We start from the raw sequence: 12702 nt of genomic DNA on the forward strand, positions 1-12702 counted from the left end.
CCTAGTTACTATTATAAGTAGTAATAAGTACTTAATCAATGCCAGTAATCTAATTGGGCCATTCTTTTCACTACTTCCTACGTCGTGGTGAAAAAAATAATTTAAAATTATAGAAAATCAAAATTGATTATGATTTGTTATTTTAATTTATCTCTAATAAAATTTATAATCAATTTCACATAGAAATAGATTTTCAGACTATTATAAATACGAGTGTTGCTAGCTATTTTATAACGAGAAAAATTGTGGAGATTATAGAGATTCCTTGAGTTTTATCAATAAAATATTTTTTTTCGTATCGCCACGTGTCAACTCATAACAGACAATTCCACCAAGAGACGTAAAGGATATTCCTGTCATTTTCAAAGTAGGCTTCCAGAAAGTTCCTTCACTGACACTGCTCAGTCGCAAAGTAGAATTCTTCCTAGACAAGATTTCCAGCCTAACAAAAATTAATTTCGCCACACACCGAAATCTCCCCCCCAAAAAAAAAAAAACAATTTCTATATTCGTCTCCACCTTCTTTCCCTACGGAAAAAACATTTTCTATAATCAGTTTGCTCCCTTTTTTTTTTTTTTTTTTTTTATTATCTTTTCTTTCTTCTTCTCCTGATAAAAAAATACTTTTTTTTTTTTTTCAAATAAATCACCTTTTTTACATACCCTATATTTCCCTTTGTTCTCGTGATTTTTTTTTTTTTTTTTTCCAAGTTTCCCGACCACCTTTTATTTCTTTTTTTCCGGTGGTTGATGCTAACATGCGCAGGGTGCGGATGGTATGAAATATTGTTCGGTTCAAATTCGTAACTTCGTCAGTTTCGTCGGATGGAGTTCTGACCTGGCGGAACCGGTGGAACTGATGCTAACGTGCGCCAGGTGCGCGTGATAGTAACTATTATTGCTCGGTGGAGTTTCCAACGTGGTAACAGCGGTGGGTTGAGACTAACGTGCGTAGGGTGCGCGTCATTAGGAAATATTGTTCGGTTCATATTCGAAAAGCGGTTGCGTTGTGATTTTTAAAAATTCGAATAATTTGAGCCGTACACGTGGAGACTGAGAGTGCTGAGAACCGTACACGTGTGAGGATGTGGGGCACGTGGGAAGAACTAATCCTAGGTGGCGCTGTTCTACGGCATGGAACACAAGATTGGAACGTCGTCGCTTCGGAACTTCGTTCTCGTACTATCTATCCTTGCTACTTCACCCCTCAGGTTCACATTAATTTACATTTGTGCCCCTGTATTTTATTTAACCGATAAAAATCTATTGTTTGTTCTAATCGTTTATGTATTTGACCACGTAGTACCTAATTTTACGTTAGGGAGAATAATTAAGATTATCCTTTATTTTATTATGTGGGCAGGAAGAATTTGATCAAAATTTTGATTCCCCACCTTGGTGGACCAGAGGCTGAAAATTTGTCCTTTACCAATCAATATACTCCCTCCGTCCAATTTATAAGACTATTTGACTCGACACCTGAGCTTTAAGAAGAAAGAAAGACTTTTGAAATGTGTGTGGCCAAAACAAGCTTTATATAAATGTGTACTGTAAATCATCTCATAAAGCTTAAATCGTTTCTAAATATGTAAGCGCGACATTCTTTTCGGGGCGTACACTAAAAATAAGTCATGTCACATAAATCGTATTGCAGGAGTATATGGTTAGGAGCTTTTTTTAATTTGTGGGTTAACGCATTGCTTTTTTCATTGTTTCTTGATTGGTTTACTATATTGCTCTGGCTCTCCAAAAATGTTGCCACGCTGATGTCAGATTCTCGAAAAATGCACTGCTTTTGGAGGATCCGACTCGCGTCCGATGGCAGTTTTAAGAGTTTGAGCAATATATTTGGTTTATGGTTTAGTTGCTACTTATCACTAACTATTAAGCTTTCACCATGGTAAGTGGTGGTCTGGTAGTGCCACAAATACATAAGAGAACATTGGTATTTCTAGAAGCGGTATTTCTAGAAGCGAATTCAAGGTTTAGAGTCAGTGTTCTCATTATATGTATACCTTTTAAATTAATATTTTTTCAATATGTATACAAAGTTCAAGCGAAAAGTAGTATATTCAGTTGAGCCCATAGAAATCACTCGAAGATCTACCTCTGGTATGTCGTGTATAGTTGTGCTACTTCTTTTATCACCAGTAAGGTTACGGTGCAGTGGCGGAGCCACAACCTAGTTGAACACCCTTTGCTGAAAAATTATTTAATAAATTACTAGGAGCCTTAGGAAGAGAAATAGAAAACAGATGGAATAAAAGAGATGGAGTAGTACAAAATCCTAATTTAAAATGGTCAATAGGACACAGAATACAACATATAATGGATATACTACAAGAAAAATGTACACATAGACAAATACAAAAACAATTAAAACAAAACGAAATGAATTTTTGTAAAAGTGTGGTTTACACTACTCAGAGCTATGATAAAGACAATTACAAAAAGAAAGAAGCATAGAACTCAATATAATAGAAATTATCCTCAATAAAAAGAAATATTATCTTAGAAAGTCAACAACTAGAAAGCCTTATTTAGACAGAAATAGACATGTAATAAAATATAGAACCGAAAGAAATTATAAAAATAGATTGTAATGTTTTATTTGTGGAAGTATAGAACAACTTAGCAAATACATGTCCAAAATTGAATAAATAATAAGACAAGAAATTCACAGCTGATTGAAGATTTTCAAGAAACTTTAATAAATGTAGATGATTGCATGTCAGTCACAGAAAGTATATATTCCATAGTAAGTGTAGTTAATGAGGAAAAAATCAAAACAGACTCATCAGACTCAGATGCAGAAGAATTAATTAATGAAATAGGATTAGAAAAATTAGATTTAGAATCAATTCAAATAGATAATCTAGCAAATATATCTGAAAACTGTAATCATGAGTTCGGAAGAAATAAAGGATTAGATAGTAATGCATGTTTCTTTTGTAAATGGTACCCTAGTAGAGAAAAAAGAGTTAAATGTAAAAATTGTTATATAGAAGGATGTATAATGTGTATAGTTAAATGTAAAAATTGTTATATAGAAGGATGTATAATGTGTATAGAAAAAGAATTTGAAACAAAAATAAATAAAGAGGAAAAACATAAGAACATAGAAGACCCTACTATTAACCTAAGAATAATAACATTGGAAACAAGAATAAATGAATTAGAAACTAGACTATATAAATTAGAAAAAGGAAAACAAAAAGAGGAAGATAGCGAAAATGAAGAAGTAAGTCTATCTAATATACAACCAATAATGAGACCATTAAAAATAATACCCGAAGATTCTCAAGAAGAACTAATAGTGTAGCAGATCATGAAGCACTAGTAAATGAAGACAAAAAATTAGGAACAATAAAGATACTTGCAAGTTGCAAGAATTAAAATAGATGATAATGAAATAGAGACATTAGCATTAGTCGATTCAGGGTGCACAAAGTGTATAATAAATAAAAGAGTAGTCCCACCAAACTTAATAAAAGCCCTAGACAAACTAGTTGCAGCTATGCCAATGGATGGAACTCATAACATATATAGACATTATGTTCATAAAGCATACATTAGCTTTATAAATACATGTTCGGAATTTTACAAGCCTAGTTATAAAATAGATAAAATATGGGTAAGAGACCATAATATAAATGTAGATTTTGTAATAGGTTTAGACTTTATGTTACATAATAATGGTAGTTGTATGATTACAAGAGGTGGAGTAATTTTCTTAAAAAATATTACTCATACACCAAAGACAAGCTCTTAAGACTGAAACTAGAATCCGACATAAGAAAATCCCGACCATAGACCAAATAAACTTGCAAAAGAAAGAAGATAATTGTTGTAAAGACTGTCAAGAAAATAATACATGCTGCAAAAGCAAGACAGAAACAAAGAATTTAATTCTAGAAGAGGAAGAAATACCAGAAGACGAAGATCTAATAGAAAAAGATTATACTTTGATAGATATAGAAACAGAATTATACAATTTTAAAACAGGGATAGAAAGAATAGGAGTAATAAAAAATCAAAAAGATCTAGACAATGTAATAAAAATACTAGATGAAATAGAAATCATAGGAAAAAAACCTTTAAAACATTGGAAAAATAATAAAATTGTTTGTAAATTAGATATAATAAATCCAGAATATATAATTAAAACAGCCTCTATAGAAGCAACTAACCAAGACGTGGAAGACTTTAAGATACAAATAAAAGAATTACTAAATCTAGGAGTAATAAGGAGATCCACTTCTAAACATAGATCTGCAGCATTTATGGTAAGAAATCATAGTGAGATCGTAAGAGGAAAAGCCAGAATGGTAATAAATTATAAAAGACTTAATGATAATACCAGAATTGATGGATGTAAATTACCAGATAAAACAGAATTAATAAATAGGATACAAGGTAAAAAAATATTTAGTACATTTGATTGTAAATCAGGATATTTGCAGGTACGAATGGACGAAGAAAGTATAGAGTAGACTGCATTTACCTGTCCTGAAGGACATTTCGAATGGTTAGTAATGCCATTTGGATTAAAGACAGTCCCACCAATTTTTCAACGAAAAATGGATAGTATATTTGGAGAATACAAAAGGTTTGTGTTAGTATATGTAGACGACATATTAGTACTTAGTATAGATATTAAAGAACAGCTAGGACGCCTACAAACCGTAGTCAGACTATTTGTAGAAAATGGAATAATAATTAGTAAGAAAAAGATGGAATTATGTAAAAACTATATTAATTTTTGAGGAGTAATACTAGGAGATGGTAAGATAAAATTACAACCTCATATAGCTAAAAAAGCTTTAGAAATACCAGACAAGTTAGATAATGTTAAAGAATTACAAAATTTTTTAAGAATAGTAAATTATGCTAGAAATTTTATAAAAGACTTAGGAAAAATAGCAGGACCATTGTATTCGAAAACGGGATCTAATGATCAAAAACATTTTAATACTGAAGACATTAAATTAGTACAAAAAATTAAAGATAAAATAAAAAATATTCCTGACTTAAATATGCCACTAGTAACAGACTATTTAATCATAGAAACAGATGGTAGTTTCGAAGGATGGGGAGCAGAATTAAAAGCAAGACCAAATAATTATAGTAATAAAAGTGAAGAAAAAATATGTGCTTATCAAAGTGGTAAGTACAGAGAAAAAGGAAATATGAGTAGTATAGATGCAAAAATTTTAGCTGTAATATACGGATTAAATAGTTTTAGACTATATATTTTAAACAAACCAGAAATATTAGTTAGAACAGACTGTGAAGCTATAGTTAAATTCTATCAAAAGATTAATGACAAAAATAGTAGTACACGGAGATGGTTAAATTTTATAGATACCATTTCGATTTATAACCTAAAGTTTGAACATATAAAAGGAAAAGATAATAATTTAGCAGACCAATTAAGTAGATTAAAGATTACTGTTAACTAATAATATGATTTCCTATTTGAACAGCATGAGACCATCAAGTTATCAGATAGCAGACAATGGAAAAGGCATACAAGCCTCAACCCCACACCCTTACAGACAAACGGTATTAGGTAATCTTCATTTTAGACCTATATCTTCATTAGAAAGAAACGCCCTAGAAAGAATACAATTTGGAACTAAGCATAATTTAGTATTTTTTCCACCATCAAATATGACTTTTAGAATATTACCAGAATGCATAATAGATAAACAACAGACATGTTTAGTAGATAATTTATGGATATCACATAATAAAAAAGATTCTAAACATTTTTTAGCAACTCTAAATGCACTTTGTCAGTATTTTTCAGACAAGAACCTAGACAAAAAATTTAAATTTTATGTTGTAGTTCATGGTAAAACTAATGGTATTTATCAAATCTGGCTCGAAGTCATAGACTCTATTAGAGATGTACAAAAATCTCTTTTTAAAGGATTTAATGATTTTACTGAGGCATTAGATTACGCTAGAGGAATATTGGGTCCAAATTACTATATTTCTCCAGCACTCAGACAAAACCCAGACAAAATTCCTCAGTACAACATACAAAAAGACACAGACAAAGTAATTTTTTGTGATCATTGTTCTTCCATGACCGAAGCCTTCAAAAGACTAAACCAGAAAAATGAGACATTAATCCAAGAAAAAATGAAACTCTTGGAACAAGTGAAGATGTTAGAACACAGACTACAGGCAGTCAAGTTCGAGTTAGCACAATCTCAGAGTTTTCCATCTCAAACCAAAATGGATGAGACGGGTGTGCATTCCCCAATGAATGCAGTTAGATCCACTGTATCGGATAAGGATACAGCTAGTCCGGTTCAAACGGTAGCCGGTAAAGACTTATCAAATCCGTTGATGACTGTCACTTTGCCAAAAAGTGAATATGAGAGAGGTTTATCCCTCCAGACAAGACGAAGACTACCAAAGACACTAACGCAAGAAGCTACTTCTACAAAGAAAAGCATACTTGCCAAAAAGAAAAAGAATGAAAAAATAGAAAATATAATTAAAGAGACATCGGAAAGGTTTTTTCAAACAAAAGAAGAACAAGATAAACACATAGTCAGAAATCCTAGGCCAGAATTATCTCCAAGTCCAGGGATGTCACCAGTCCATAGTTCAAATCTTGAAGGAGATATGGTAAATTTTCAGAACAGGGCATTTCAAAACTCGCAAGATCCAAATGATGTAGATTCTGGAATGAGTTTTGACTCCATTGCACTACATATTTAGACACTTGAAGATAGTAGTAATAGAAGTCATCATGATAGACAAAGACTAATTGAGGAAAAGCAACGGCTAGAAGGCATTTCAGAAAAAGTAACTTTATTAAAGTAAGCTTTAATAAAGTAGCCACATTAAAGGACATATCAGCAAAAGGACAATAATATAAAGTTTCTTTTGAAAAGTTTCGCATGACGATGGGGCCCAAAGAGCACTCGGCTGAACTCAAAAGATTCTTTAATATTTTGAAATCTGAAGTTGAAGTCCGCTAGACGCCTATAAATAAGAGCATTTGTTGAGAAGTAAAGACATCATCAACAACACCTCTGAAGAAAAAACTCCATATTTCGCTTCTCTTTCATCAAATGCCTCCATCCCTTTTTCAGTCCAAAATCCCTGTAATATAAACTTCTATTGTAAAATAGTATTAAGTTTTCAATAAGTTTCTCCTAGTGTGAAGTAGTTTTTGGGGTTACCCGAAAGGGAAACCTCCCTCCATCTTCGAGTCATGTAAGTTTTATTAACTATGTTTCTATACTATTCTCCCTATTATGTAAATAATGTCCATGTTTATATAAATACTATGTTTTAAGTAATTGCTTGTTATTATGAATCTGTTACTCTTAGTATATGGTTATTTTCTTAACTTCTTAATAAACTCGATGGATTAACCTGTAAATCTAAGAGGCCGTTAAAATGTTCAAAAATGATAAAGGACTAACTGTTGGCCATGTTCGGGGTGTGGTTAAAGAAGAAGGTTATTAAGAACAAAGGTTAAGAGAAAGAGACGAACAATGTAACAAGATTTATGACTGGATAGAGTCAAGATTATTTTAAAAAAAAAAAAAAACGTAAAAATGGGAGATAAACAGAAACTTAAAAATATAACTACATGATAAGAGGACACCTAGGAGTGAGAAAGTACCAAGTAGGATTGTTTAAATATTTGATAAAAACCACATTATATTTTCTACTGAGTTCTTTGAAATTTATTTGAAATTCTAAAATATCGAATAAACATAACCTCCCTCTCACTTTGGTATATCGAAATTCCATTGGGAAATTTTCTTTGTATGCTTCCCATAAAGCCTTTGTTGATTCTCCTAAAAATGTCTCAAGATATTTATACATTGTTTCTGAATATGTGTCATTATAAGTTTTTATGTAGTCTGCTACTACTATTCCTTTCCAAAGGTGTATTACTGAATTCCATCTCTATGGATCATAAGCCGCTATGTTTAATATTTTACCTTTATTACCTCCTTCTTGGAGAGTAATAGGTTCTTCTATAGGTATTTTTTTTCCTGATGGTTTTACATTTTCTATGGGTTCTCCTGCTGTTCTAGAAACTCTTCTTCTAGGTACATTTTCTGTACTTGTGTCTACTGTGTATTGTTCAGGAGTTGTTCTTTGGAATGACTAGAACTAGATGCACTAGATTCCATTAACTACATCATTTGGATCTTGCGAGTCTTGAAATGCACTATTCTGAAAATTTACCATATCTCCTTCAAGATCTGAACTATGGATTGGTGACATCACTGGACTTGGAGATAATTACGACTAGGATTTCTGACTATGTGTTTATCTTGTTCTTCTTTTGTCTGAAAAAATCTTTCCAATGTCTCTTTAACTATATTTTTTATTTTTTCATTCTTTTTCTTTTTGGCAAGTATGCTTTTCTTTGTAGAAATAGCTCCTTGCGTTAGTGTCTTTGGTAGTCTTCGTTTTGTCTGGAGGGATGAACCTCCCTCATCTTCACTTTTTAGCCAAGTGACAGCCATCAACGGATTTGATAAGTCTTTACCGGCTACCGTTTGAACCGGACTAGCTGTATCCTTATCCGATACAAGGATCTAATCGCATTCATTGGGGAATGCACACCCGTCTCATCCATTTTGGTTTGAGATGGAAAACTCTGAGATTGTGCTGACGCGAACTTGACTGCCTGTAGTCTGTGTTCTAACACCTTCACTTGTTCCAAGAGTTTCATTTTTTCTTGGATTAATGTCTCATTTTTTTGGTTTAATCTTTTGAAGGCTTCGGTCATGGAAGAACAATGATCACAAAAAATTACTTTGTCTGTGTCTTTTTGTATGTTGTACTGAGGAATTTTGTCTGAGTGCTGGAGAAATATAGTAATTTGGACCCAATATTCCTCTAGCGTAATCTAATGCCTCAGTAAAATCATTAAATCCTTTAAAAAGAGATTTTTGTATATCTTTAATAGAGTCTATGACTTCTAGCCAGGTTTGAAAAATACCAGTAGTTTTACCATGAACTACAACATAAAATTTAAATTTTTTGTCCAGGTGGTTGTCTGAAAAATACTAACAAAGTGCATTTAGAGTTGCTAAAAAATGTTTAGAATCTTTTTTATTATGTGATATCCATAAATTATCTACTAAACATGTCTGTTGTTTATCTATTATACATTCTAAAAGTCATATTTGATGGTGGAAAAAATACTAAATTATGCTTAGTTCCAAATTGTATTCTTTCTAGGGCTTTTCTTTCTAATGAAGATATAGGTTTAAAATGAAGATTACCTAATACCATTTGTGTGTAAGGGTCTGGGGTTGAGGCTTGTATGCCTTTTCCTTGTCTGCTGTCTGAGAACTTGATGGTCTCATGCTTTTCAAATAGGAAATCATATTATTAGTTAACAGTAATCTTTAATCTACTTAATTGGTCTACTTAATTGGTCTGCTGAATTATTAACTTTTCCTTTTATATGTTCAAACTTTAGGTTATAAATTGAAATGGTATCTATAAAATTTAACCATCTCCGTGTACTACTATTTTTGTCATTAATCTTTTGATAGAATTTAACTATAGCTTCACAGTCTGTTCTAACTAATATTTTTGGTTTGTTTAAAATATATAGTCTAAAACTATTTAATCCGTATATTATAGCTAAAATTTCTGCATCTATACTACTCATATTTCCTTTTTCTCTGTACTTATCACTTTGATAAGTACATATTTTTTCTTCACTTTTATTGCTATATTTATTTGGTCTTGCTTTTAATACTGCTCCCCATCCTTCGAAACTCCCATCTGTTTCTATGATTAAATAGTCTGTTTCTAGTGGCATATGTATATATATATTTCTTTAAAATTCGAACACGCTTGACAAAATTTATGGCTCCGCCACTGTTACGGTTCTTCACCTCTCACCTTACATGTATACAAATTTTTAGGTGTTTGAATTCTAAAATAGTATTTACTCTTGCTCCGGAGATCATTCCTGTTGATGAGCTTATTTTTGTTGATTGTGAAATTGAACTATTAATATGATAAAGTATCATAATAATTGAAGTATGTTTAGTAAAATAAATCATTTTCCATGCTTGTTACTAGTGAAGAAGATGGGTAAAAGCCAAAAATAGCAGACTCTTGTGTTTCTGTACTCCTAATTATTGAGTACTGGAAATCTTTGCCAAAAACACTATTCGCTCCTCACTAATTTCTCAATTAGTATTGTGTTTGCTTCCCTCAACTATTTTGTTAACATTTCCATTTCTGATTTGAAAGATTTTAGGCCGACATGCTTCTAGATAAACTATAGAAGCGTGGTGCATTTAGGAAATCCTTTATATCTTGAGTTTCAAGAGTTATAGTTAAAGATCATAGTTTCTTGGTAACTAATGAAAACATACACACTAAAGAATAAGGAGGACTAATAAAGAAATAGTTTTCATTAATTAACATAGCATACACGAAATTGACAGTATGAGGAGAGTAACTAGTTTTACAAATTTAGCTTTATGCTGAACTATATAGTTAGCCGATAGGAAGATGAAAGTAATCTACTTCACTTCCCCGTTGTCTTTCTTCGCCTCCTTGTATTCACCATCCATATCTTCAAGCAGACTATTACTTCTACTCTTATCAAGAACCGATTTGACAAAAATACTTAATGTGCAGGCTTGCAAAGCCAAGTATGAGGATTTGCAAAAACGCTACTCTGGCTGCAAGTGAGTCAAGTTCCTCAAACTCACGAGTTAATTTAATTTTGTGCATTGAGTCAGTAACCATGTCAGCTATGGCTTCTAAAATGCTTATGAAAGTTCTATGATCGTGTATGGAGTCATTATACGCTACTAGTCTATTGGTGTCACGTGCCAAAAAAATTGGCTTTTGAGTTTATGCCTAGGTCCTAGCTTTCGGGTTGAATTCACGGTTTCCATTCATTTAATATAAATTGGGAGAAAAATTTGCAAATTAGGATCTAATCCTTGCACTAATCAATACCCTACTTCTTTACCTTCTTTTGTTAGTGCTTGGTTTGAAGAGCTAAGAAAGAGACGAGTTGAAGAACTGAAGCGAGAATTGGAGAAATCTGAAAGCTCAATCGGGTTAGTGTAATGCTTCTCTGTCTTAAGTTGGTGCTTCTCAAATATATCATGTTTTAAGTTTCTTGACCGTACTGAGTGTGTATCTACATTTCCTCAGCTTAACAGGCAGTTTCTGACATCCTTTCACTCAAGTTTTCTAGCTTTTTATGTGTGTAATCTCAGGTCTCTCCTCTCAAAGATTGAAAGCCTGAAGGCTGAGAAAGATGGTTCCAGTCACACTGAACCGCCCACTGCTCTTGTAAAGTCGGAATACACGGAATCATTTGGCAAAGATGGCATATCTGCTGGCAGCTTCACAATAGACACTGGGACCAATTATTCCCCCGAGTTTGAGAGTCCTGCAGTAGCCTCGGCTAAAGAGATAGATTCAAAGCTAGAATATTCCGAGCCTGATGAGCGAAATGAAATTCCAAGGAAGTCAGCAGAGATTGCCGATGGAAATGGTGGGGCTTTGAGGAAGAGAAAACGGAAAGATTCCATTTTGGATAGCAATGAAGGAAGCATCGAGGAGAGTGACAATGTGCGTTCAATCAGTGGCATCTCCACCACAGAGGATAGTAAAGGAGGATTATCTAGATTGATGGATAATGATTTGATGGCAATTTTCAATTCCATTATACAGAACGAAGAGGCTATGGTCTTTAGGCATCGTCGCGATAGTCAGAAGAGAGCTAGATATAAGGAAATGATCAAGCAGCATATGGATATTGAAACAGTAAGATCAAGATTAGTCAGGTGTTCCATCAAATCACCAGGTGAACTCTTTAGAGATTTACTTTTGCTAGCAACCAACGCCATTGTGTTTTACTCGAAGCGGACGAGAGAATACAAGGCGGCAATGGCCCTCAGAGACATCATCATTAAAGCGCATCGGGACCATTATAAAAGCTCTTACCACACAGCTAAGAAACCAAGAAGTGCTCGCCTTCACCCCTCCAAATTCAAAATTCAAGCAAAGTCTTGCAACAATGTAAATAGAAATGCTGATTCCGAGGCTCCTTTGCAGTCATTGTTCGCTGCTAAGAAAGGGTTAAAGGGACATAGGAAGTTCAAGTATGGATCGGTTGATGGATCTGTTAATAGAAGAACTAACGTACCAGGAAAGGAAGATACACGACGTAAAACTCCGGTTAAGGAGGACCATCGGTCTGAGGTAGTAATGAAGGAAAGAAAAAGAGCTCGCAAAGGTGATTTGCAGGTTGCATAGTCCTCTTTTTTGTGTACAAATTTTCTTCTTTTGCTCCTCTATCTTTCATGATCATTTTGCAACTGAACTATGTGATGTGAAAGTCATTTCAAGTGGCATCTACTGAAGCTGACAAGTTGTTCAGAGAAAAAAAAAAAAAGGAACAGAATTGAAGAAGTAAGATGATGTTGTGTCAAATTCACTGCCCTTAGAGATATTGCCCGTTAAGCGCGTCAACCGGTTTGAACCGGACCGGTAACCGGTTAATAAACCGGCCTGTTTTCACCGGTTCCAGTTTACCGGTTTTAAAATGGAAACCGGACCGGTCCGGTTCGAAACTGTACAAAATCTCTTTTTTTTTTTTTTTTTGTATAATATATATATATTATAGTATATATTAGTATATTGTAGGTATATTTACATATG

General features: G+C 33.1%; 1 protein-coding gene across 2 annotated transcripts; it reads left to right on the plus strand.

The window, feature by feature from the left end:
• The first annotated feature begins 386 nt into the window (after nt 1-386).
• On the plus strand, nt 387-12457 carry LOC132044527 (uncharacterized). 2 transcript variants are annotated; one of them, XM_059435029.1, is made up of 4 exons: nt 387-1211; nt 10660-10709; nt 11013-11090; nt 11253-12457. In XM_059435029.1, exons 1-4 carry the CDS (start codon nt 1086-1088, stop codon nt 12295-12297), a joined length of 1299 nt encoding a protein of 432 aa, XP_059291012.1. In that variant the 5' UTR covers nt 387-1085; the 3' UTR covers nt 12298-12457. The 2 variants fall into 2 exon arrangements, with proteins under 2 accessions (XP_059291012.1, XP_059291013.1); XM_059435030.1 differs by lacking the exon at nt 10660-10709.
• The last annotated feature ends 245 nt before the right edge of the window (nt 12458-12702 follow it).

The sequence above is a fragment of the Lycium ferocissimum genome, unplaced genomic scaffold (assembly GCF_029784015.1).
Source record: "Lycium ferocissimum isolate CSIRO_LF1 unplaced genomic scaffold, AGI_CSIRO_Lferr_CH_V1 ctg473, whole genome shotgun sequence".
In the NCBI taxonomy this organism is placed as follows: Eukaryota; Viridiplantae; Streptophyta; class Magnoliopsida; order Solanales; family Solanaceae; genus Lycium; species Lycium ferocissimum.